The following is a 22,023-nucleotide window of genomic DNA, read 5'->3' as shown; positions in this document are numbered from 1 at the left end:
TCTGCCTATCAAACCAATGTCCCACGAGTAATTATAGTAGTAGTAATAATAATAATAATAATAACCAAAATTCTGGCTTTTATTTTCTTGCTCACTGTGATTAATAGAGCAGCACTAAACAGGGCCAGGTACAGAGGGGGGCAGTGGCACTGAGGGGGTCCTGGGGGACAGAGCAGAGCCTTGCCAAAGGCTGAGGGAGCCACAGGTAAAGGCCCTGGGGAGGCTCAGCCTGCACTTGCAGGAGCTTTTTAATGGGTTTGCTCCATACAAATGTGCAGGAAGGTGAGCACAGAGGGTGGTGATGAAGGAGTGCAGCACTGACAGCAGCTCTGAGGAGCTCGGATTCTCAGGGCAGCCTGGGACAGTGGCAGCTGTCCCTGCCATGGCATCAGCTGAGCCTTGAGGTCCCTTCCAATCCAAACATTCCATGATTGCATGGTTTCTGCAGGGAATGGGGCCAGGCTGGCAGCAGGGAGCCCCAGGAGCCTTTGCAGGTGCAGCAAACACCGAGGAGGCATTTGCAGGTCCCACAGAGCTGCTTTAAATATTGAAATCCTGGAGGAAGCTGGGGAGCCTCTGGCTGGAGCTGCCAGCAGCTGAACGTTCTGAGTGCTGCAGACCATGAGCCCTGAGTGCTCTGGGTCTGCAGCTCCTGAGGAAAACTGCTTTGGGCATTTGTGACTGGGATGGGCTGCTCTGCCAGTGCCACCCAGGGCTGGGACAGCCAGGGCAGGCCAGGAAAAGCCACCCTGGTGACTCTGAGCTGCTGCTGGACGTGGCAGAGCTCCAGCCATCAGCTGCACTCTGCCAGTGCAGCAGGGTAGGACACGCTGTTGCAGGAGTTTCAAAATTAAACCAGTAAATTTCTGGAGTTATTTATGGCTTGCTTTTTTGCCAGCATATTAAAAATCTATATTTTCTGTTCCTTATAGGGACATAATTCATTCTTATTGCCAGCCTATTAAAAGCCTGTGTTTCTGGTTTCCTGTGGGAATATGGCCTGACTTGAGTTGGTGTTGCCATCCATGAGCCACAGGAATGAAACTGGGAGCTCCTGGATCCCACTTTTTATCTCTCTCAGACTCACATGGCAGCACAGTGGGGTCTACAAACACATTTTCTTGGCTCGTAGTGTGGTTTTGGAGCAGAGTGGTGCTGGAAATTCCTTTGGGAAGCTGCAGGATGGTGCTGGACACACCTTTGTGAAGCCCCTCAGAGCACAGCACCTTTGCTGCTGCTTTGTAGGATTTACCAGAAGAAATTCCATAAGAACAGGACACAAAGAGCTCTTTTCCACGTGAATCCTCAACACTGGTGAGGTAGAGAGCAAGGGAGCAGGGAACTGACACACTTTATTCAGTGCCCTCCAAAAAACGTGCAGTTTGCAGCAAATCCAGCAAAGGGGAAAATTCCACTTTTGTCCGAGGTGGCTCAGTGGTTATTAGGAACTTTTAGTAAGGACAGATTTAGAAACTAATTTAGGGCTCCTTGAAATATTTTCTAAAAATAATTACTTGTCTATCACCTTTCACTCAGGAATTTCTAATGGATGCCTTTTCTGAAAGCTGCAGACCCATTTTACAGTTTGGGTGAGCTGGGTGATGGGTGAGGGTAGGGGAGTTGGCCACAGGGTGCTGGAAAGGATCAAACTCCAGCCAGGGGGTTGGGGGCCTCCTGTGGGACCCAGCTCTGTGGCTCTGATCCAGCAGGGTTTTCTGATGGGTGTTTTATCCAGACTTTTCCCAGAGTTTTGATCCCCAGGCATTATTTGGGGAGCAAGCCTGGCTGCTGTGACGAGGCCTGCACGTGGTGGGAGCAGCTCTGCAAACAGTCCCTCATCCTTGAGCTTCAGTTTTCACCTCCTGGATGATTCCCACTGCCCCCTCTGGGGCACCAAATCAACCTTTGCTTAGCCCATCTCTGCTGTGGAGGGGTCCCCAGGTGGCACTGAGGGGAACACTCAGGGCTGGCTCTGAGCTGGCATCTGCCACAGCTGTAACGCAGCTGCTGCAGGTGGGAGCTGCTCTGCCTTTTCAAAAACTCAACCCTTCAAGCTGGTGTTCTGGCCAATTCATTTGGGAGTATCCTTTTCAGCTGGAACTTGAGGAAAAGTGAGGATTTCCCTTTTTTGAGGGGATGTTTGACCCAGGAGCTGTCAGACTCCTCCCTTCACCGAGCAGGGCAGTGTGCTTTGAGTCAGGAGAGCTGATCTCTGTGGCTGTGCCCCTCGGACACAATCTGACACCTTATTTCTGCTTTTCCTACTTTTCTTGGCTTGCTGAGCTGTGCTGCTCAGCCCCTTCCCCTGGGGCTGTGTCTGTGTGCTGCCCTCACTGCAGGGCCCTAATGCAGGATTAATATTAACATTAATATTAATATCCATTGATTGGCTGTGCTGTGCAGCTGAGAGTGGCTCTGTCTGTGGTGCCTGAGCACAGAGCTCTGTCAGCACCTTGATCTGTGCTGTGATGGATTAGGGTTTGTGCATTACTGCTGCTGCCAGCTGCTTTTATTCACGGCCTCTGAAAAGACCTAATAATGTGTTTGGAAATATTTCCTAACACAGGTCATATATTAAACCCCAAGTGCCTTAATTATGCTTTGGAAGAGCTACAACCCATCCCTAATAGAAACACCGTGGTGTGTTTGCAGGCCATGAAATTTGGGTTGAAAGGAGTCATAATGTACTGCAAATACAGGGAGCTGGAGATTGGGGCTGGAAACAAAACCATAATGCAGAGAGGCAATTACAGGTGGAGCAGGATGGATCAGGGCTGCCCAGCCATCCCTCAGGGAAATGAGGCTCCTGGAGCTGCACCCAAACACTCAGGGCTCTGCAAGAGCAAAATGATTGTTGGGAGAGGCATTTGGGGCTGTTGAAGGATTAGATTCGTTCAGATTACACTGTAACCTGATATTTTTTGTGTCTGTGTGTTAGTCTTACCATCTCCAGGTCCCATTATCAGACTAGGAGACTTTGATGTGGGACAGAAATAGCAAAGCCTGTGCCCTAAGTCGTGGCTGGAGCAGGGGGATGTGCTGGGGGAAGGAAAGGATTTCAGACTCCTGCCAAATATTCACAGCAATAACCAGTTTATAAAAACAGCTGTGTCTGAGCAGCTGCCCAGCTGTGCCCTAAAGCAGCTTAGGGAGGTGGCAGGGTGGCTGCCACACAGGTGAGCTGGGGCTGGCACCTGGTGGGTGTCACACAGGGCATGGCTGGCACTGGGCTGCCAGAACTGATGGGGAATGTCTTGGCCAACAGACACAATGGGCTGGGAAAGATTTAACGGCTCCAGAAATGGGGCTCAGAAGGAGGAGCTGCCCCAGGGCTGAGGGGTGGCTTCAGCCTCCCTCCAGCTGCTCCTCCAGGCAGGGACACTCCTGTTCCTGGAGCCTGGGTGGTGCCAGGTAATACCCACCACTCCCAGGGGAAAGGAGAGCGTTAAATGACATTAGGAATACATTATTAAAAAAAAGAACAGAGTTAAAAGCATTAGACATTGAGTCAGCCCAAAAATTTGAGTGTAAGAAAATCAGCCTGCAGGAGCTGCCAGCTAATGGGTACCCGTGGGTGCAGCCAGACAGGCTCTGACTGGGCTGGGACTCTGCTCTCAGAAATCTCACATCCCCAGTGCTCCTGGGGTTCCACTGCCTGGCTCTGGGTGGGTTTGGGCAGTGAACAGTCCCTGGGCAGGGCTGGGACTCTGCTCTCTCTGTTCTTTGGTGTTCCACTGCCTGGCTCTGGGTGGGTTTGGGCAGTGAACAGTCCCTGGGCAGGGCTGGGTTTGTGCTCTCTCTGTTCTTTGGGGTTCCACTGCCTGGCTCTGGGTGGGTTTGGGCAGTGAACAGTCCCTGGGCAGGGCTGGGACTCTCCGTTCTGTTCTTTGCTGAAGTCCAAACTTTGCAGCAGCTCTGGGAAGCAAAGAGGCAGCTGATGAGTTTGTGTTAAATTACTGAACATTCAGACAGTCCTGGTGTAGTGAAAGGGTACTGGGCTGAGGTGGGGTCCCTCCACACACTGCTCCTGTTGTGGTGCTGCCTTGGCTTTGGGATAAGCAAAATCCCTTTTTTAAACTGAGTCAATCTTCCTGCTAAGGAGAGCTTTCAACCGTGTGCAATTACTTCAAGGTAATATTAAAAATAATCCTCTTTAACACCTTCCTTCATAGCAGAACTCAGTTGAAGCCCTGGGTGTTTCACAGGGCTGTCACCTGTGGCTACATCAGTGTGTCACTGTCAGGGTGGAGGGCCTGGAGCTACTGGGAGAGAGCAGTGAGGAGGGAGCAGAGAAAGATGTGGAGCCCTTTGTGTCCCAAATGCAGTGAGAGCAAATCTTGCAGAGCACTTTGCAGACAGCAGTCTCTGCTGAGGGGGTGCTCTGATCTCTGCCTTTCGTAAATCACTGGTGGGATGCAGCTCCTCCCATCCTGGGTCCCTGCTGCTCCCAAATTTATCTCTTGTTTGTGTGATGGGATTTAGGCAGCACATCCACGGCGTGCCCACCTTTCCTGTTCCCTCTGGGATATTAAAGCTGTCAGTCACTGCTCCTCCTCCTCCTCCCAGCCATCCCTGTCACCAGCTCTGTGCCACAGTTCTCCCTGCTCCTCGTCTCCCCACCCTCCGGGGTTTGTTCCTTTCCCATTCATTGGTGGCTTGGTTTGAATCTTGTAATTATTGTAACATGAATTTAATGCCATTGTCTGTTCAGCCAGCACAGTGAGTAACCTGTGTGTAACCTGTGTGCAGCCCTGAGGCTCTGAGGAGGGAGCAGCTGTTCCACTGGTTGGAAGCAGAGAAGTTTTACTTTGGTTGCTGGTGTCCCACGGGCTGGGAGGATTCGTGTTTTGCACAGACAGAACAGAACAGAAGCAGCACTTGGGGTGGTTTGGAAGGGCTGGAGAATCATTTCAGGGCTGCTCTGGAATGGCTGGAGAAGCAGTTAAGTATGTGGCTTGAGCAGGGCCTCTTCCACAGCTGACATTAATCAACAGCCCTTGGTTGTGGAGAGCAGGAGGGTTAAGGTTTCATGTTGTGGTTTTTGTTCTGGAAGCTTGGGAAGGTTGGCAGAGGTTTGAGTGGTTTGGGTGATGTTGGCTGTGTGGCTCTTTCCAGCAGCCTGATTTTAGAAGCATCAAAAAGAGATTTCATTTTAATCTACTCCAATCTCTTTTTAAATTTTTGTTTGTTCTTTCTGATAACACTTTAAAGCCTTTGAGATCTGACCTCACAGGGCTGCTTTGGGCATTTTTGTAGCAGTATTAGTGCTGCTTACCTAAAATGACTGTGAAGAGCTCAGCATCTTCATGTGCTGCTGCAGTGAGTGACCCTCAGAGCCCTTCTGTGGGCAGCCAAAATCAGAGCAGTTGTCTCTGCTCTCTGAGCCATTCTCCTGCATAGTAAAACACACCTCAAAGGCCCTGTGGGCTGACATTCTCCGGTGCTGCAGAAATTCCTTCAGGTGTTTTTCCCATTTCTCCCTGGAAACAGGGAATATTGAGCACTCCTGAGCCAGCCAACACTGCCCACGTTCCTGGATGGTCAGAATTTCAGTTTCCCTTGCTGTTCCTGAGGATCCCCTGTGATGCCTTCTCTCCCCTCTCTCCCTGCAGGCAAGCCTGGGACCTTGCTGTTGACATTTGCCTCTCCCAGCTGCCCACCATCATCGAGGAGGGAACTGCCTTCAGGGTGAGTTGGGGGCTGTCCTGGCACGTGGGCACAGCTCCCTCCATCCCTGACACCCAGCTCAGCTCAGCCCTTCTGCTGCTGCACTTTGAGGGTTTGTGTTTGGCAAAAGCTGCAGATGGCTGGCACAGGCTGCCCCTGGAGGTTGGAGCACCCTGGCACAGGGTGGCACCGGAGGGGCTTTAAGGTCCCTTCCAAGCCAAACCATTCTGGAGTTCTGTGATTCTCCCTTTGAGGAACAGACTAAAATCAAGTTTAAGCCCTTCCCTGCTGCGTGATCCAGCCCCCAGGAAGCTCCTGGCAGCAGAAGCAGTGTCTGAGCCCTGGCTCAGAACATTCCACAGCTCTCCAACTTGGCCAGGGGCTGTTACCCAAAAGGGCCCAACATGCAGCATAGGTTTTGAAATTAGAGGCCTAAATGTGAAAATTATCTCTTATTAGAGACCTTTTCAAATATAAAATAGAGTTTGAGGGTATGTCCAGAGAGTTCTCTTAAGCTCAGTGTCGTTAACAGGAGTCGCTGGGGTTTTTTCTGCTTTATTTATTCTCAGAAAAGTAAAATTTTTAATATTATATTTTGTTTAAATTCCTTTATTCTTTTCTTGATATTCCTTTGACATTCCATGAAGTGAAACCTTTAAATAACAATTACTGTACAAGCTCAGGTCCCTGCTCCACCCTGATGTCTCTCTAATTTTCAGCAGCATTTTTGCAGTTTATTTATATTCCCAAACTTGCCCAGGTTTTCTGGCTGTAATTGCAGGCTGTCTGCAAAGCCCTGAGTGCAGCAGGAGAACTGTGGGCTCCTGCCAGGCTGGGGGCTGATGAGGATGCCCTGAGGCCTTTATCCTCCCACCCTTGCCTTCCTCACTCTGTGCTCTGCTTTAGAATGGAAAAAATACTATTTTTCTTCTCCTGCCTTACGTTCATTTTTACTTCCAGTCTCTAACAATGCCGTTGGAGGCTTTTTTATTAGTGTTAACCCTCAGCTGGGCATTCTCTGTCAAGCGAGCTGAAATTCAGGAGATTTCTGAGTGTTGTGGGGTGGGCAGAGGCACAGACTTGCTGGGATCAGGCAGGAGGTCAGGAAGAAGAGTGGCCATTCTCAGCTGGAGATCGATTCAGGCTGGGCTGGGAGCAATTTCCAGGCTGCTTTTCAGGCCTGACAAATGGGGTTTGTTGTGGATTTGGGCTGGAATGGAGGCAGGCTCAGCCTCAGAGTGCAGCCAGGTGCAGCCTGGGTGGTCAGGAGCAGGGCAGGGACAGTCCCTGTGGCCACTGTCAGCCTGGCAGGGCTGGGGAGAGGCACAGGGACCTGCTGGGGGCTGGCACTGCAGCCTGGCCTGGGCACAGCCCTGGGCACAGCTTGGGGCTGGGCTGTCTCTGCAGCACATCTCAAACCTCTCCTGGCATTCCCAGGCTGTTCCTGCCTGCCCAGACCTGGCAAACACAATTACCTGGTGGGGAAGGGCCTGGGGGCTCCCAGTGCTCCCACAGGGATGGGTTTGGGCTGGGTTTCTCTCCCTGCTCCATCTCTTCCCTCCCTCCTTCCCCACTGATTGCTGTTTCTCTGAGGATTCCTGCTGGAAGCTGCTTTGGTCAGCGCATTCTCACCCTGTGTTTGCAGCACATCCTCAGGGTGATGGATGAGATAAGGAATTTGTTTTCATTGCACCTGGGCTGTGTGTCTGTGGACGGGGCAGAGCAGCTCTGAGTGCTGCTGCAGGAGTGCAATGGCCTCTGCAGAGCAGATAAATCCTCTGCTGCTCCATCTGCTGCTCTGGGCAGAGAGCAGCCAGCTTCCCCAGGACCTTCTGTGCTCCCTTTTCCCCTTTCTCTACCCTTTCCTCCTTTTCCCCACCACATTTAAGGGACGTGTGTCTGCTCAGTCTTTGGGAAGGTTTTGTGCATTTAGAAAAGCCCAAGCAAACACGAGGCAGTTCCAGACCACAGCCTCGGGGAACAGTGAGGCCCAGGGCTGGCAGAGCTCCTGCCTCCCCTCCTTGGTGTTTAACCCAGGCTGCTCTCCCTGTCTGCTCCCCCAGCACAGCCCCTTCTTCGCCGAGCAGCTCACGGCCTTCCAGGTGTGGCTGACCATGGGCGTGGAGAACCGCAACCCCCCGGAGCAGCTGCCCATCGTCCTGCAGGTCAGTGCTGGGCTCCTGTCAGGGGCTGGGGGGGTCCTGTCAGGGGCTGGGGGCTCCCTGCCTCTCCCTGCCCATGCCAGGGGTGTCCCTGCCTGTGCCAAAGCTGTCCCTGCCTCTCCCTGCCCATGCCAGGAGTGTTCCTGCCCATGCCAGGGGTGTCCCTGTCTCTCCCTGCCCATGCCAGGGGGATCCCTGCCTGTCCCAGGGGTGTCCCTGTCACTCCTTGCCCGTCCCAGGGGTGTCCCTGTCATTCCCTGTCCATCCCAGGTGTGTCCCTGCCTGTCCCTGCCTGTCCCAGGAGTGTCCCTGCCTCTCCCTGCCTGTCCCAGGGGTGTCCCTGTCTCTCCCTGCCCATCCCAAGGGTGTCCCTGTCTGTCCCTGCCTCTCCCTGCCTCTCCCAGGGGTGTCCCTGTCTCTCCCTGCCCCTGCCATGTGTCCCTGTCTCTCCTGCTCCCTCTCCTGCCCCCGGTGGCCTTTGGGAACACACGTACCAGGGGCTTCTCCAGGGTAAATGAGAGCTGGTTGTGAGTTCACAGAGCCACGTGGATGGACCCACAGTGCTCTCCCTGCCCCATGCCGTGGCTCTGGTCCATGTCTGCCTCTCTCAGAGCAGCACATCTTCATTGTCCCTCCTCTGGCACCTCCTCTGTGTCCCAGCTCTGTCAGGCAGAGACTTTTATCTTGCCATTTTCAGAAAGTGGAAGTTACTGCAGCATAAATCGTTTGGAAATGTCTTTTATCCCTCTGGTACAGCCTGGGATGTTCTCCCTTTAATGTGGGGCTGGAGCCCTGCTGCAGGAGCACCCAGCCTGGGCTCTGCTGTGGGGCTGGAGCTCCCTTTAATGAGGGGCTGGAGCTCCCCTTAATGTGGGGCTGGAGCTCCCCTTAATGTGGGGCTGGAGCTCCCCTTAATGTGGGGCTGGAGCTCCCTTTAATGTGGGGCTGGAGCTCCCTTTAATGAGGGGCTGGAGCTCCCTTTAATGAGGGGCTGGAGCTCCCCTTAATGAGGGGCTGGAGCTCCCTTTAATGAGGGGCTGGAGCTCCCCTTAATGAGGGGCTGGAGCCCTGCTGCAGGGACCCACAGCTCTGCACACCTGCAGGGTGGGGGACACTGCTCAGGTGAGGCAGAGCTCTCGTGTTGGAAGGAGAGGAAGTGCAGGGGAGGCAGAACTCGGTGTTTCAGGTGATGTCCTATGGCAGGGCCAGGATTGCAGCTGTCATCTGGAGCCTGCTCTGGCCTCCCCTGCCCTGCAGTTTGTGCTGACAGAAATGCAAACCCCAGCCAGGGACCTGTGGGCAGCACAATTTAAAGCTTTTCTTTTAAAGGAATGTTCCTTGTACAGGGATCTGGGAGGAGACTCCCCTTCCCTGTCAGCTGGGCCTGTGACTGACAGCACCATCCAACTCTGCAAGACCAGATTTTAATTTCCTGAGTCTCCCAAGCCTTGAGAGATGAGGTGGATAAGCAGATGTGTGGTTTGTCTCTGTCACTGCCATGGAAGCAGGCAGGATTGTGCTCCAGCTCCAACTTTGCTGCTTTCCAAGGGATTGTTTGGCACCAGCAGGCTCTGCAGGAGCGTGACTGCAGTGGAACTGAGAGCTCACCTGGCACAGGAACCTGTGCTCCTGCCTGGAGCAAATCCGAGCTGGGACAGTGTAATTGTTGTTATAATTATAGCACATTAATTGTACAGTGCAATAAGATGGGTTGGTAACAGGTCTGAGCATCCTGAGAAGCCAAGCCCAGCTGATCCAGGGCAGGAAGGGAGGGAGTTTCAGACCCCAGGGAGAGAAACCATCAGGAACAGCAGCAGCAGCACACACAGCCTGGCCAGCCTTGGTCCCTGTGAGAGTCACTCTGTGCCATCTCCTGTGCACTGCAGGCTGCCTTCATCCTGCCTTTGTGAGGAGCTGCCTGCCAAAGCACAGCCTGTGCCATGTCCCTGAGCCCCCTGTGGCACAGCAGCACCTCCAGCATCCAGCAGAAGGAATAATGGAATTAAGGAGCTGCCCCCCATCCTCTCCCCAGGCTCTGCAACATCTCAGCCTGGGCTCAGGGTGTTGTGCAGAGCCACTGGGGAGCTGGGAATGGGAAATCCTGCCAGGCCCAGGGCTTTGTTTGGGGTGTTAATGGCAAACCAGAGCCTCTCCAGTCAGCCCCAGAGTGCTCTGGGGAATGTGCTGAGAGGGCAGAGTGTGGAGCTGGGGGTTCACCCTCACCCAGACAGCCTTTGCAGTCAGTTCCCTTTCCTGACAGAGTTTGGGGTCCCTTGGTTTCTCTGCAGGGTGCCAGCTGTGTCACATCTGTGCCCCCTGCCAGCTCCAGCTGCTGTCCCAGCCCTGCTCCAGCCTCACCTGCCCTGCTCTCTGCTCCTGCTGCAGTCCCAAACAGCTGCCCCTGTTATTGCTGGGCTGCTTGATGGAATAGGCTGGTGCCAACTAGGGCAGGATGGCCAAAATCCTCTCTCTCATGACCTGGTCTGAGATCTGAGCTCTGATATTCAGGGTGAGCCCACAGCAGCAGTGATCACATCCCCCTGCTTTCTTCTGGACCTTTCCTGCACCACCTCAGTGCCCCGTACCAGTCATCCAGAGTGTGAGATGTGAGCCAAGTAATTCAGTTATTCTTCAATATTAAACATGAAAAATCATCTAATTTCAATATGCAGCATGCAAACAGACTGAGGAGGGGATGGAATTGGGGAGGTAAATCAAGGAGTCTCTTTCCCTGAGATCCATGCTGAAGGATGTTCCTCAATTTAAACTGGGGATTAAACGTTGCATTCCAATATCTTACATCTGTTAAGGAGATTAAGAACTGCAAGTCTATCTGTTAATATTTCACACCAGGCTAGGTATAAGCCAGCAAAGCACCACCTCATTAGCGTTGTCAGACTCCATTTTAATGAGATTTTTATTAACGACCAACATGACCTTTTGCTCCCTCTTAAGTCTGGGATATTGATTTGCCAAGGAAAGCAAAGCCTCCTCCTGTGCTCCTGAGCCTGGGGAGCAGAGAGAGGCCGGCCTGGAGCTGTCCCTTGGCTCCTGCTGCAGCAACCAGCACCAGGAGCTGGGCAAGGCAGCTGGGACCCTCAGGGATTGCTCCAGCTGGGTGCCAGGCTGGCACAGATCCTGCACAGGGGCATTGCTGGGTGCCAGGCTGGCACAGATCCTGCACAGAGGCATTTCAGGGTGCCAGGCTGGCACAGATCCTGCACAGGGGCAGTGCAGGGTGCCAGGCTGGCACAGAGATCCTGCACAGGGGCAGTGCAGGGTGCCAGGCTGTGTCTGAGATCCTGCACAGGGGCATTGCTGGGTGCCAGGCTGTGTCAGAGATCCTGCACAGGGGTAGTGCAGGGTGCCAGGCTGTGTCAGAGATCCTGCACAGGGGCATTGCAGGGTGCCAGGCTGTGTCACAGATCCTGCACAGGGGCATTGCAGGGTGCCAGGCTGGCACAGATCCTGCACAGGGGCATTGCAGGGTGCCAGGCTGTGTCAGAGATCCTGCACAGGGGCATTGCTGGGTGCCAGGCTGGCACAGATCCTGCACAGGGGCATTGCAGGGTGCCAGGCTGTGTCAGAGGCCCAAGAGAAGTAAAGAGAGAGAAGGCAAGAGTGTGGTAAAGAGGATGAGAGGAAGAGTAAAGGAGTAAAAGAGAGGATGGGAGGTTCCTGTTACAATACAATCAATCTTCTTCTGTGCTGAATATTCTAATTCCCACTAGCCAATCTAGTACAATACACAAATCCTATAGCATTTCCATACAGCCTATAAGAATCACTACATTACCACACTGTGTTACATTTTAAACCCTACAAACTCCTCTTTGGACCCTTCTGCCAAGCTGGCAGGGTCTGCTCTGAGCCTTGGGCCTGTCTGCAAGCAGAGGGTGTTGTTCCATCAAGAGGGGATCACCTTCAGCAGCCACACCATTGTTTTCCAGTTGTTCAGTAACTGAGGGATCTCAAAGCTTGCTTTCATTTCAATCTCTCTCACAGTTTCCATCTTCTCAAAGTCTTTTGCCAGGCACTCTTATTGATCAGGCTTTCCTGTTTCCTGTGCCCCAGCAGTGACCCTCCCTCCCTGTGCTGTCCCTGCAGGTGCTGCTGAGCCAGGTGCACCGGCTGCGAGCGCTGGACCTGCTGGGGAGGTTCCTGGACCTGGGGCCCTGGGCTGTCAGTCTGGTGCGTGGGGGCTGCACGTGGGCTCCATTCCCCCTCCCTGTGCTCTGCAGGGCCATGGGTGCAGCTGCTGCCTGAGGGGAGGGAGCTGGGCAGCCCCAGCACAGCTCTGCGCGGTGACCCGGTCCTGTGCTGGTGTGTGGGAAAGGGAGCGATGCCACACGGGTTTGTGTTCATCACACCCAGCCCCTGCTCCTGCCCAGTGCGGCCAGGGGAGCTCCCAGGGAGCAGCTGAGTGTGAAATAATGTCAGGGACAAACCAGGAGGAAATACCGTATCAAATAAATAGCCAAAAAAAGCACACGCATTTATTCTGCGTTCTTTCAGCTTACTGGCTGCATCATTTCCTTCTCCTCCTTTATCTGTTTGGTGTCTGGGTTTTACAAGCTCTTCTGAGCAGGCAGCAGCTGCATTCTGCAGTTTGGAAAGTGGCAGCACAGTGTGGAGCATAAATAAGAATTAAGCAGGAGCAGTTTAAAGCACTCCTGTAAATGGAGCTGTTTGATGATAAAAGTGATGAAGATGAAGCAGCAGCTGGTCCTGGAGCAGCTCAGTGATGGAACTTTGTAGTGCTTGGCTTTACCTCCTCCTGGAGAGACCTGGTAATTCCCAGTGGGAAGGCTGGAATTCCTGAGCTCTGTGATGTGTTTAGCTGGGAGAGCTGAGGGAGGTGAGCATAAACCAGCCCAGGCTGTGAGGAGAGGAGGCTGCTGCTGGATTAACTCGGGGTCTCCGTGGACCAAACGAGTCTGGGAGTACCTGGTGCCATTCGAGATGAAAATAACAACAGACAAACACACGGGGATCCCCTCTTTACTGGGGAATTATTTCCTACCAGGTTTCTCAGCTGTGTCTGTAAAGATGCTGCACCCTGGGCCCTGCTGGGGGCTCAGCTGCCACGGGGGGTTTGGCTTTTACTGATTTGTTCTCTCCCTCCAGGCCCTCTCTGTTGGCATCTTCCCCTATGTGCTGAAGCTCCTGCAGAGCTCAGCTCGTGAGCTGAGGCCTCTCCTTGTGTTCATCTGGGCCAAGATCCTGGCAGTGGACAGTGTGAGTATTCCTGCCCAGCCAGAGCCCTGCTTGCTGGGCTTGCAAATAAACAATGGAGCTGGTGAGTAATTGCAGGGAAATTTGTAGAGTGGTGTCTCTGAGCCAGTGGTTTGTGGGTGCAATTAGTGGAGCACTGGACAAGTATTAGGAGAGGTGCTCACATCAATTCAGGCACAATTGGAAGTCCATGTAGAATGTCTGACCTGCTGTGGATGTTGGATCTTTCCTCTTTGGGGGTTATTTTTGTATCTCTCCTGCACTTCAGTATGGAGCATTGCACTGAATTTGTGAAGGTTTTCCTGCTGTTGATCCAGCATCGTCAGGTTTAGCTTTATAACAATATTTTCATTAACATCCTAAGAGGATTTGGGAAAGCAAAGAAAATGAAAACTATTCATCTCAGGGCTCTTCTGGAGAAGCTCATTTGTGGTGCCTCAGCCCCAGGTGTGTGCCAGGGCTCACTCAGGTGTGATTCCCATGTGCTGTCCTGCCCCTCACACCTTCCCTCCCATGCTCTGGCACTGCCTCACTTGTTTGTGGGCTGAGCTTTACAGCAAAACACACACAAAAACCCCTCTGAAGGGGTGGGTTTGGGTTTCTTTGTGCTGTTTCACTCACTCATTCCAGCAGCACATGCTGGGCGTGGGAGGGAGGAGGAGGAGGTGCTGAGGATGCTGCTGGGGGGGCACAGGCAGCAGCTCCCTGCAGACAGAATATTTGCTGTGAGTCTGAACTTGCACACCAAGCCTGCAGCCTGGCTGGGTCAGGCTGTGCTCTCACTGCCAGAGGAGCTGTTTATTCCCTCCAGAGGAGGAGGAGGAGGTGTCAGTGCTGCCTGGCTCCCCTGGTTCCCAGCACGGAGGGGTTCAGGTGTGGCCCTGCTCCCTCCTGGGCAGCAGGGGCAGAGCAGCAGGGTGGCCTGGGCAGCTCCCTGTGCTGCTGTCCAGGGCCTGGTTTGGGTGAGGAACACACGGGGCTGACCCTGGCAGGCTCTGAGAGGAGCCTGGGCTGAGCAGGAGTTGGGGAAGCCTCTCCTGTAGCTGCAGCCTGGCAGCAGTCCAGGCCCTCTGCTCCTGGCTCTGCCAAAACCAGCAGCTTCCCTCTCCTCAGCACTAAAATATTCCCTTGCATCACTGCCTTGCCACCCCCCCTCCCCTTTCAGCAATTGGTTCCCTCCTTCCCCTTCTCCTCCTGGTGAAAAATGCATGATCCTGTCCCGTGCCACGGGGAGCTGATGCCAAGTCCGGGTTTCCTCCCTTCCATTTTCACTCTCTGCACGTGGATCCTCTCGGAGTGACCCCAGAAGTGGAGCCTGAGCTGGTGTGTCAGCCCAGCCCTGAGCTCCCCAGGGGCTGCTCTGCAGCCTGGGCTGGCTCTGGTGGAGACAGAAATTCCTGGGGAGGTTCATGGTGGCCCAGAGGTGGCTGCCCTGGCTCCTGCCCACACAGGAGCTCACATTTCCTGCTGTTTGTGGCACTCTGGCAGTGGCAGAGGCTTCCCTGCCCTGCCCCTTGTCTGGTTGCAGCCCCCAGGAAGGGCTTGAGCTTCACCTGGTTTCTCAAATGGAAACAAGGTGGGAGAGAAATGGTTGAGAAATGAAAGGTTTGTACATTACTGGAGGAAGGAATGTGTGTGCTGTGTTCTCACTGTGGTTTTCTTGTCTCTCTTTCAGTCGTGCCAGGCTGACCTGGTGAAGGACAATGGGCACAAGTATTTCCTCTCAGTCCTGGCAGATCCCTACATGCCAGTAAGGACAAGTCACATTTATTCAGGCTCTTTAGCATTTCCTTGCCTTGTTTTAGCTGTTGTTCTGCAGTTCTGCTGCCATGTGGGGTTGCTTCCCCTGCAGTGGCACCCAGAGCTGTGCTGGGCAGCCACTGCTGGGCTGTGGGCACAGGCACCACCCAGCCAAGGCTGAGCAATCTCCTCTGGGGTTGTGAAAGCAGGGTCCCTGGGGGTGCAGCTGGAGCAGGGAACTGCCCCACAGCTCTGGCAATTCCCTCTGCAGCAGCTGGGTTCCCATAAGGGTGTTTGGGGTCTCCCCAGAGCTGACTGGGAGCATGCTGGGGTGTAACAGGGGCAAGAAAGCTGGGATTTTCTCCTTCTTTGCCATGGCACAGCCTGCTCTGGGGATGATGCCCTGTTTGAGGGTGGGCTGTGGCTGTTCCTGCCCCCAGCTCACCTCAGTCTGTGCTGTTTTCAGGCTGAGCACAGGACCATGACAGCTTTCATCCTGGCTGTGATTGTCAACAACTACAACACGGGGCAGGTGAGTCCCAGCAGCCCTTCCCCTCATCCTCTGCCACCTCTCTCTGCCTCATGCCCTGGCTTTGGTACAAGGGTCCTGGCTTGCACTGAGCCCAAACCTGGACTTGGAAACTGAACTGGGATATTGGTTTTTGTTATTTCTGTGTGGATTAAGAGAGGAATTGGCCTGGAGATGTGACAGACGTTCTGCACCCAGCACCTGGCAGAGGGGGACAAGGACAGGGGTCCCTGCACAGCCACTGCACAGGAAGAGTTCTGGTCCTGTCCAGTGGGAGCCTGATGGCTGGGAATGGTCTGTGGATTGAGCCATAAACCTTGGGGCTCTCACAGGTGCAAGGAATGCTTCCAAAGAGGAAAACCCAAGCTTTATGCATTGCAGAAAGCATTTTAATGCTCAACTATCTAATCAACTCTAGCTGCCTTTCCCTTGGTGCTGCTGGTGTTCTGTAACAAAATCAGTCTGAAACCACTGAACGATTATTTTCTCTTGGCTTCCTGACTCCTTCAGAAATAGTCTCGTTGTGCGGGGATGAGGTGGGAAGCTGTCATCCCAAACAAAAGGCTCGGTTTGTGTTGCAGGAAGCCTGCCTGCAGGGGAACCTGATAGCGATCTGCCTGGAGCAGCTGAACGATCCCCACCCGCTCCTCAGGCAGTGGGTGGCCATTTGTCTGGGCAGGATCTGGCAGAACTTCGACTCAGCCAGGTGGTGTGGAGTGAGAGACAGCGCCCATGAGAAGCTCTACAGCCTCCTCTCAGACCCAATCCCAGAGGTAAAACTCCAGCTCCTCTGGTGAGCCCCACTGGAACTGGCAGGGCTGGAGTTCCTGCAGAGCAGGGCATTCTAGAGCTTTGGGGTCGTGTCTGGTTCAGAGAAGGATCTTGCTGCTGTTTCTTCAAGGTGATGCAAATCAAACAAGCCCAAAAATCAAAATTTATCACCCTAGGAGAAGAGCTTCCAAAGAAATGCAGAGGGAGTTCATAGAGCCCCAAACCCCTGGGACCTGGGCACTGCAGTGCCACAGTTTTTGCTTCCTTGCATATCAGAAGCTGTTAAAAATGTGGTCCCAAAAGTCACTGTGTTTTGCAAAAATCCCTCTAGTCTTCAAGTAAGAAAACTCTTCTCCCCTGCTCGTTGTGAAAATGCATCTTTAATTGGCTGTGTTTTACCTTTGTGGCACTCCCAGGAGAGGAGGGATTGTGCAGGGCCTGGCAGTGACTGACAGAGCCCAACACACCCAGCACACCCTGGGAGAAGGGAGCTGAGATAAACAGCTCTGGTAACGTGCAGGGATTAGGGATGAGATCCCCTCCACATCCAGCCTCTGTCCTGCATCCTCCTCTTCTTGTCCCTGGCCCCATCCTCCCCACTTTCTGAGCAGTGTTTCTGCACAGGTGGGGTGGCTTTCCAAAGTTCTCCCTGGTTTTTCTCCATTTTCCCATCCTCTAAGCCCATAACTGAAGAGTGTAGCCAGCACTCCTGTGAAAGATCCACATCCCAACAGGGGCTGTGTGTACCTAATTAATATTCAAGGCAGCACCAACTGGAAGAGTCACCCATGGGAAGGTCACTGAGTATTCTGGGAAATTAACCATATCCTGCATCTGTGGATGCTTAAAACTGAGTTTGCTGGGGCTGCTGCTCCCCAGGGGCCCCCCTGACCCAGCAGCTCAGGTGTGGTGGTGTTTGCAGGGGTGCCAGGATGAGGGAAGAGACGAGGAGCTGACTCCATGTTTCAGAAGGCTGATTTATTATTTTATTATATATATTACATTAAAACTATACTAAAAGAATAGAAGAAAGGATTTCATCAGAAGGCTGGCTAAGAATAGAAAAAGAATGATAACAAAGGCTTGTGACTGACTGAGACAGTCTGGACAGCTGGGCTGTGATTGGCCATTAATTAGAAACAACCACATGAGACCGATCCCAGATCCACCTGCTGCATTCCACAGCAGCAGACAATCACTGTTTACATTTTATTCTTGAGGCTTCTCAAGAGAAAAAAATCTTAAAGAAAAGATTGTTCATAAAATGTGTCTGTGACACTCAGGTTTGCAGCACTGACCCAGCAGCTCAGGTTTGCAGTGCTGCTGTGTGTGGGGATGGCTGAGACCCAGAGGGGACAGGCAGGGCTGTTCTTTGTGCCCCCAGGTTCGCTGTGCTGCAGTTTTTGCCCTGGGCACCTTCGTGGGGAACTCTGCGGAGCGCACGGACCACTCGACCACCATCGACCACAACGTGGCCATGATGCTGGCCCAGCTCATCAACGATGGCAGCCCCATGGTCCGCAAGGTGAGGCCACTGACACCTCTCCTTCAGCTGGGAGCTGTGCTGGCTTCTGCTCTGGGGCTGCCCCTGCTCCCTGAGCCACGGCCTGTGCAGGGAATGGGGGAGCTCTGGCCAGGGAAAAGCCCTCCCTGCCTTTAGAACCTCTCAGGCTGCTCCACAGTGGCTCTCCTGTGGTAGCAGCCCCCAGCCAGGTAATAATTATTGACTCCATGATCCAGAAGGCATGAAAGACACTTTAATGTTAGAAATCCACAGTTCTTATAGAAACAGTGGTGGAACTAAGACCTGGTTGGTCTCAAAGTGAAAATTTTTCACACGCTATTGGTGGCTATCAATAACACACTCTAGAGAGCCATATCTATAAACAATGGTTGCAGAAAGAGAGATAATAAATGTTTGAGTTCTTTTCCTCTAAGTTTCTCACAGCTTCTACCCAGCTTCCCAGGATTTTTCTGGGAAAGTCTGTGCCTGCTCTCTGTGGCCAGAGAGCTGCTGCCACCCTCCCCAGCTTTGGGAGAGCTACAGTTTCTGAGGCACCATCGTACATCAACAGTACATTAAATGGTTTTTGACATTCTGGATTGTTTTTGAGGGCTGTTCTGAAGTGTCCTAATGTTTGTGTTTACTTTACTGGAACATCAACACCCTGGCAGTTGTCAGCAGCATTGCAAAGATTCATTTCTGTTGTCTCGTTCCAGCATTTAATCAGTTTAATTCAGGAGAGAGCTGCGTGTCACACGGAATGCTCTGGGAGATTCATAAATCTCTCCTTGGGAGATCAGTCCCCGAGCACAGACAGCAGCCAAAGGCAGCTCTGTCTGCTGTTCCCAGGGGCCAGGCAGGAGGTGCCTCCTGGAGGGGCTGGGCAGTGCCAGGAGGGTCCATCCGTGCCCCCAGCCCTGGCACAGCCCTGGCTCTGAGGGAGCCACACACAGCCCGGGGGCTGGGCCAGGTCAGAGCTGCCTGTGGCACTGCAGCAGCCTGACAGACTGTCAGAACCAGCCACAAACCCCAGCCTGCTTTGGGCTGGAAGGGACCCTAAAGCTCCTCTCGTTCCAAGCTCTGCTGTCCTAGGCAGGGACAGCTCCCTTAGGGCAGGCTGCTCCAAAGGGAGGGAGCCTGGCCAGGAAAGGCTGTGAGGAATCAGGTGTGAGACACAGTTCTCCGCCTTTCTGCAGCTCACCCCCTGAATTAAGGGAGAATTTCCCCCCTGGATGGGCCCCCAGTAACACCAACAGTGCTGGTCAGTGTTTGCCCTCAGTCCCTTGTTGCTCTGTGTACCCATGAGATGTTCCTTGTGCTCTTTCCCCAGGAGCTGGTGGTGGCCCTGAGTCACCTGGTGGTTCAGTACGAGAGCAATTTCTGCACCGTGGCCTTGCAGTTCATAGAGGAGGAGAAGAATTACCCTCTCCCTTCTCCAGCTGCTCCAGGTGGGGCTTGGCTTTGGCTGCCCAGGAGATGCAGGGACTGAAAGTACTTGGGAATGATTTAAGGAGTTCTCCCAACACAGTGAGCTTCTTGTGGGTGGGGGTTTATTAAAGAGCCCTGCTGTGACGTGGTGGGTGACAAGGAGGGGACGTCTGGTGTCTGTTCAGCCCTGTGAGATGTTGCACTGGAGGAGTCCATCCTGCACTGAGTCCCCACCCCAGCCTTGGCTGCAGCTCACCAGGAGCCTCCTGCCCATTCAGAGAGATGCTGGCCAAGGCAGCACAGACTCATTTTCTGTCTCCCCTCTGGAGCCACACGTGAACGTCCAGTGTCACAGTGACCTGCTGAGAGCTCCAGCACACCACGAGCCAGCCCTGCTGCTGGGAGGGCCAGGCAAGGAGGGGAAGAACTCTGTGCTCCGAGCCTGTGGCCTCATCCCTTTTGTTGTGTCTGAGGCTTTATGTGAGGAGTGAAATGTCCTGGTGAAGTTGTCTCTGACCTCACCTTTCCTTTAGATGTAAACTGCAGTGGAAATCTTGAAGGATAACAGGAGCATCTTGGAGACCAGACTGTGTGCTGTCTCTGCACAGAGTGGTTTGGTCTCCCTGTCCTGTGAATAACTGAATCATATTGGAAAATGAGCTCCTCCCCATTTGCTGCAGGAGATAAACACTGCATGTTTACAGGGCTTTCTACAGGGCTTTTCCTGAGCCAAAAGAATCCTGAAGTGGGACACTCTGGAAGCACTGGCCCCCCACCGCAGTGCAGCCACTGCAGGGAAACAGAGCAGCTCCTCTGAGCCCATGGGACTTTAATATCATTTAAATCAGGCCTGAAATTTGGTGAGGAAACCAGAATTTTCATAGCTCCTGATGATGAGCAAATCCAGGGGGGGTTTGATGAGCAGCAGCAGAGAGGAGCTGGCCAAGGCTGCCTCAGGCTGTCCTGACACAGGGGCTGGGCAGTGGCAGAGAGGAGTCACCAGGGCCCCTGGGAGGCACTGGCAAGGCTGGGCTCACCTGGCCTTGTTGGATGTCCCAGACTGCCCTCCTGGACAGCAGAGATGGGATCCAGGCTGGATCCACGGCCATAGCGTGTCCCCTTTTAGCCTGACAGAGAATGCCCAACTCTGCTCAGTCAGGGATGTTTTAATGACTCATTTGCATCAGTGTGACAGACTTGTCAGAATCAGCCACACAACCCCAGCCTGCTTTGGGCTGGAAGGGACCCTAAAGCTCCTCTGGTTCCAAGCCCTGCTGTCCTAGGCAGGGACCCCTCCCATAGGGCAGGGAGCTCAGTGCCCATTTGCTGGGCACTGACCCAGTTTGGGGCTGGGTTTGGTGCCAGCCATGGCCTTGCAGGGTCCTGGTTGCTGGCATTTCAGTCTTGGAGAAACCCAGGAAAGCTGGAAATTTCCAGGTTGCTTACCCCAACTGGGGGCAGTGGCCACATACAGAGGCCATTTCCCCAGGGTCTGGGTGTCACTTAACCATGGCCCTGGGGGCTCTGAGGGCACGCTCAGCATCCCTGCTGCTCTTGCCTTGCAGAGGGCGGGAGCCTGACCCCGGTGCGGGACGGGCCCTGCACGCCGCGGCTGCGCTCCGTCAGCTCCTACGGCAACATCCGCGCCGTCACCAGCGCCAGGAGCCTCAACAAGAGCCTGCAGAACCTCAGCCTCAACGAGGAGAGTAAGGCACCTCCCCTGGGCCAGCCAGGGCACCTGCCCTGTGCCCCCTGTGCCAGCCAGGGCACGTCCCCTGCCCCGTGTGCCAGCCAGGGCACCTCCTCTGTGCCCCCTGTGCCAGCCAGGGCACCTCCCCTGCCCCATGTGCCAGCCACGGCACCTCCTCTGTGCCCCCTGTGCCAGCCAGGGCACCTGCCCCGTGCCCCCTGGGCCAGCCAGGGCACCTCCCCTGCCCTGTGTGCCAGCCAGGGCACCTCCTCTGTGCCCCCTGGGCCAGCCAGGGCACCTCCTCTGTGCCCCCTGTGCCAGCCAGGGCACCTGCCCTGCCCCCTGTGCCAGCCAGGGCACGTCCCCTGCCCCCTGTGCCAGCCAGGGAACCTGCCCTGTGCCCCCTGTGCCTCCCCTGCCCCCTGTGCCAGCCAGGGCACCTCCTCTGTGCCCCCTGTGCCAGCCAGGGCACCTTCTCTGTGCCCCCTGTGCCAGCCAGGGCACCTCCTCTGTGCCCCCTGTGCCAGCCAGGGCACGTCCCCTGCCCCCTGTGCCAGCCAGGGCACCTCCTCTGTGCCCCCTGTGCCAGCCAGGGAACCTGCCCTGCCCCCTGTGCCAGCCAGGGCACCTGCCCTGTGCCCCCTGTGCCAGCCAGGGCACCTCCTCTGTGCCCCCTGTGCCAGCCAGGACACCTCCTCTGTGCCCCCTGGGCCAGCCAGGGCACCTGCCCTGCCCCCTGTGCCAGCCAGGGCACCTCCTCTGTGCCCCCTGTGCCAGCCAGGACACCTGCCCTGTGCCCCCTGGGCCAGCCAGGACACCTGCCCTGTGCCCCCTGGGCCAGCCAGGACACCTGCCCTGTGCCCCCTGTGCCAGCCAGGGCACCTCCTCTGTGCCCCCTGTGCCAGCCAGGGCACCTCCTCTGTGCCCCCTGTGCCAGCCAGGGCACCTGCCCTGCCCCTGTGCACAGCCCAGGCTGCAGCTGGCGCTTCATCCCAAATTGTCCAGCTCCCAGGGCTTGGATGAGGAGCCCCCTCATAATTAGTTGCAATTTTCTGGTCATTAGCATTGATTTTTCTGAGTGTTTGGGGACTAAAAAATGTGCCTTCCAGCTTCCAAGCATAAGTGGATTTTTAACTCAATTTTTTTCCCGTTCTGTGTTTAATCCTTCAGTATGAAAAAGGGGAATTGTGGCTTTGCCCCCTGGGTAAGGGGTTTCCTTCCCTGAGCGTGGCAGGATTTAGAAAAGGGCTGTTTTGTCTGGGTGAAGATGGTTCTCTTGCCAGTCCTGGTTGCAGCA

At 54.4% G+C, this 22,023-nt stretch overlaps 1 protein-coding gene across 4 annotated transcripts in view; it reads left to right on the top strand.

Annotated features, from left to right (window-relative positions):
• Positions 1–22,023, top strand: part of RPTOR (regulatory associated protein of MTOR complex 1) — a 111,585-nt gene that overhangs the window by 45,234 nt on the left and 44,328 nt on the right. For all 4 annotated transcript variants that reach the window (XM_036394512.2, XM_036394511.2, XM_036394510.2 and 1 more), the window contains exons 10-19: positions 5,613–5,688; positions 7,731–7,832; positions 11,937–12,020; positions 12,957–13,067; positions 14,740–14,814; positions 15,271–15,336; positions 15,915–16,106; positions 17,489–17,629; positions 18,939–19,056; positions 20,602–20,742. In XM_036394512.2, coding sequence (XP_036250405.1) covers positions 5,613–5,688; positions 7,731–7,832; positions 11,937–12,020; positions 12,957–13,067; positions 14,740–14,814; positions 15,271–15,336; positions 15,915–16,106; positions 17,489–17,629; positions 18,939–19,056; positions 20,602–20,742 — 1,106 coding nt within the window. The remainder of the gene's footprint in view (positions 1–5,612; positions 5,689–7,730; positions 7,833–11,936; positions 12,021–12,956; positions 13,068–14,739; positions 14,815–15,270; positions 15,337–15,914; positions 16,107–17,488; positions 17,630–18,938; positions 19,057–20,601; positions 20,743–22,023) is intronic.

The sequence above is a fragment of the Molothrus ater genome, chromosome 19, assembly GCF_012460135.2.
Source record: "Molothrus ater isolate BHLD 08-10-18 breed brown headed cowbird chromosome 19, BPBGC_Mater_1.1, whole genome shotgun sequence".
NCBI lineage: Eukaryota > Metazoa > Chordata > Aves > Passeriformes > Icteridae > Molothrus > Molothrus ater.
This window is presented reverse-complemented; position numbering and strand designations above follow the sequence as displayed.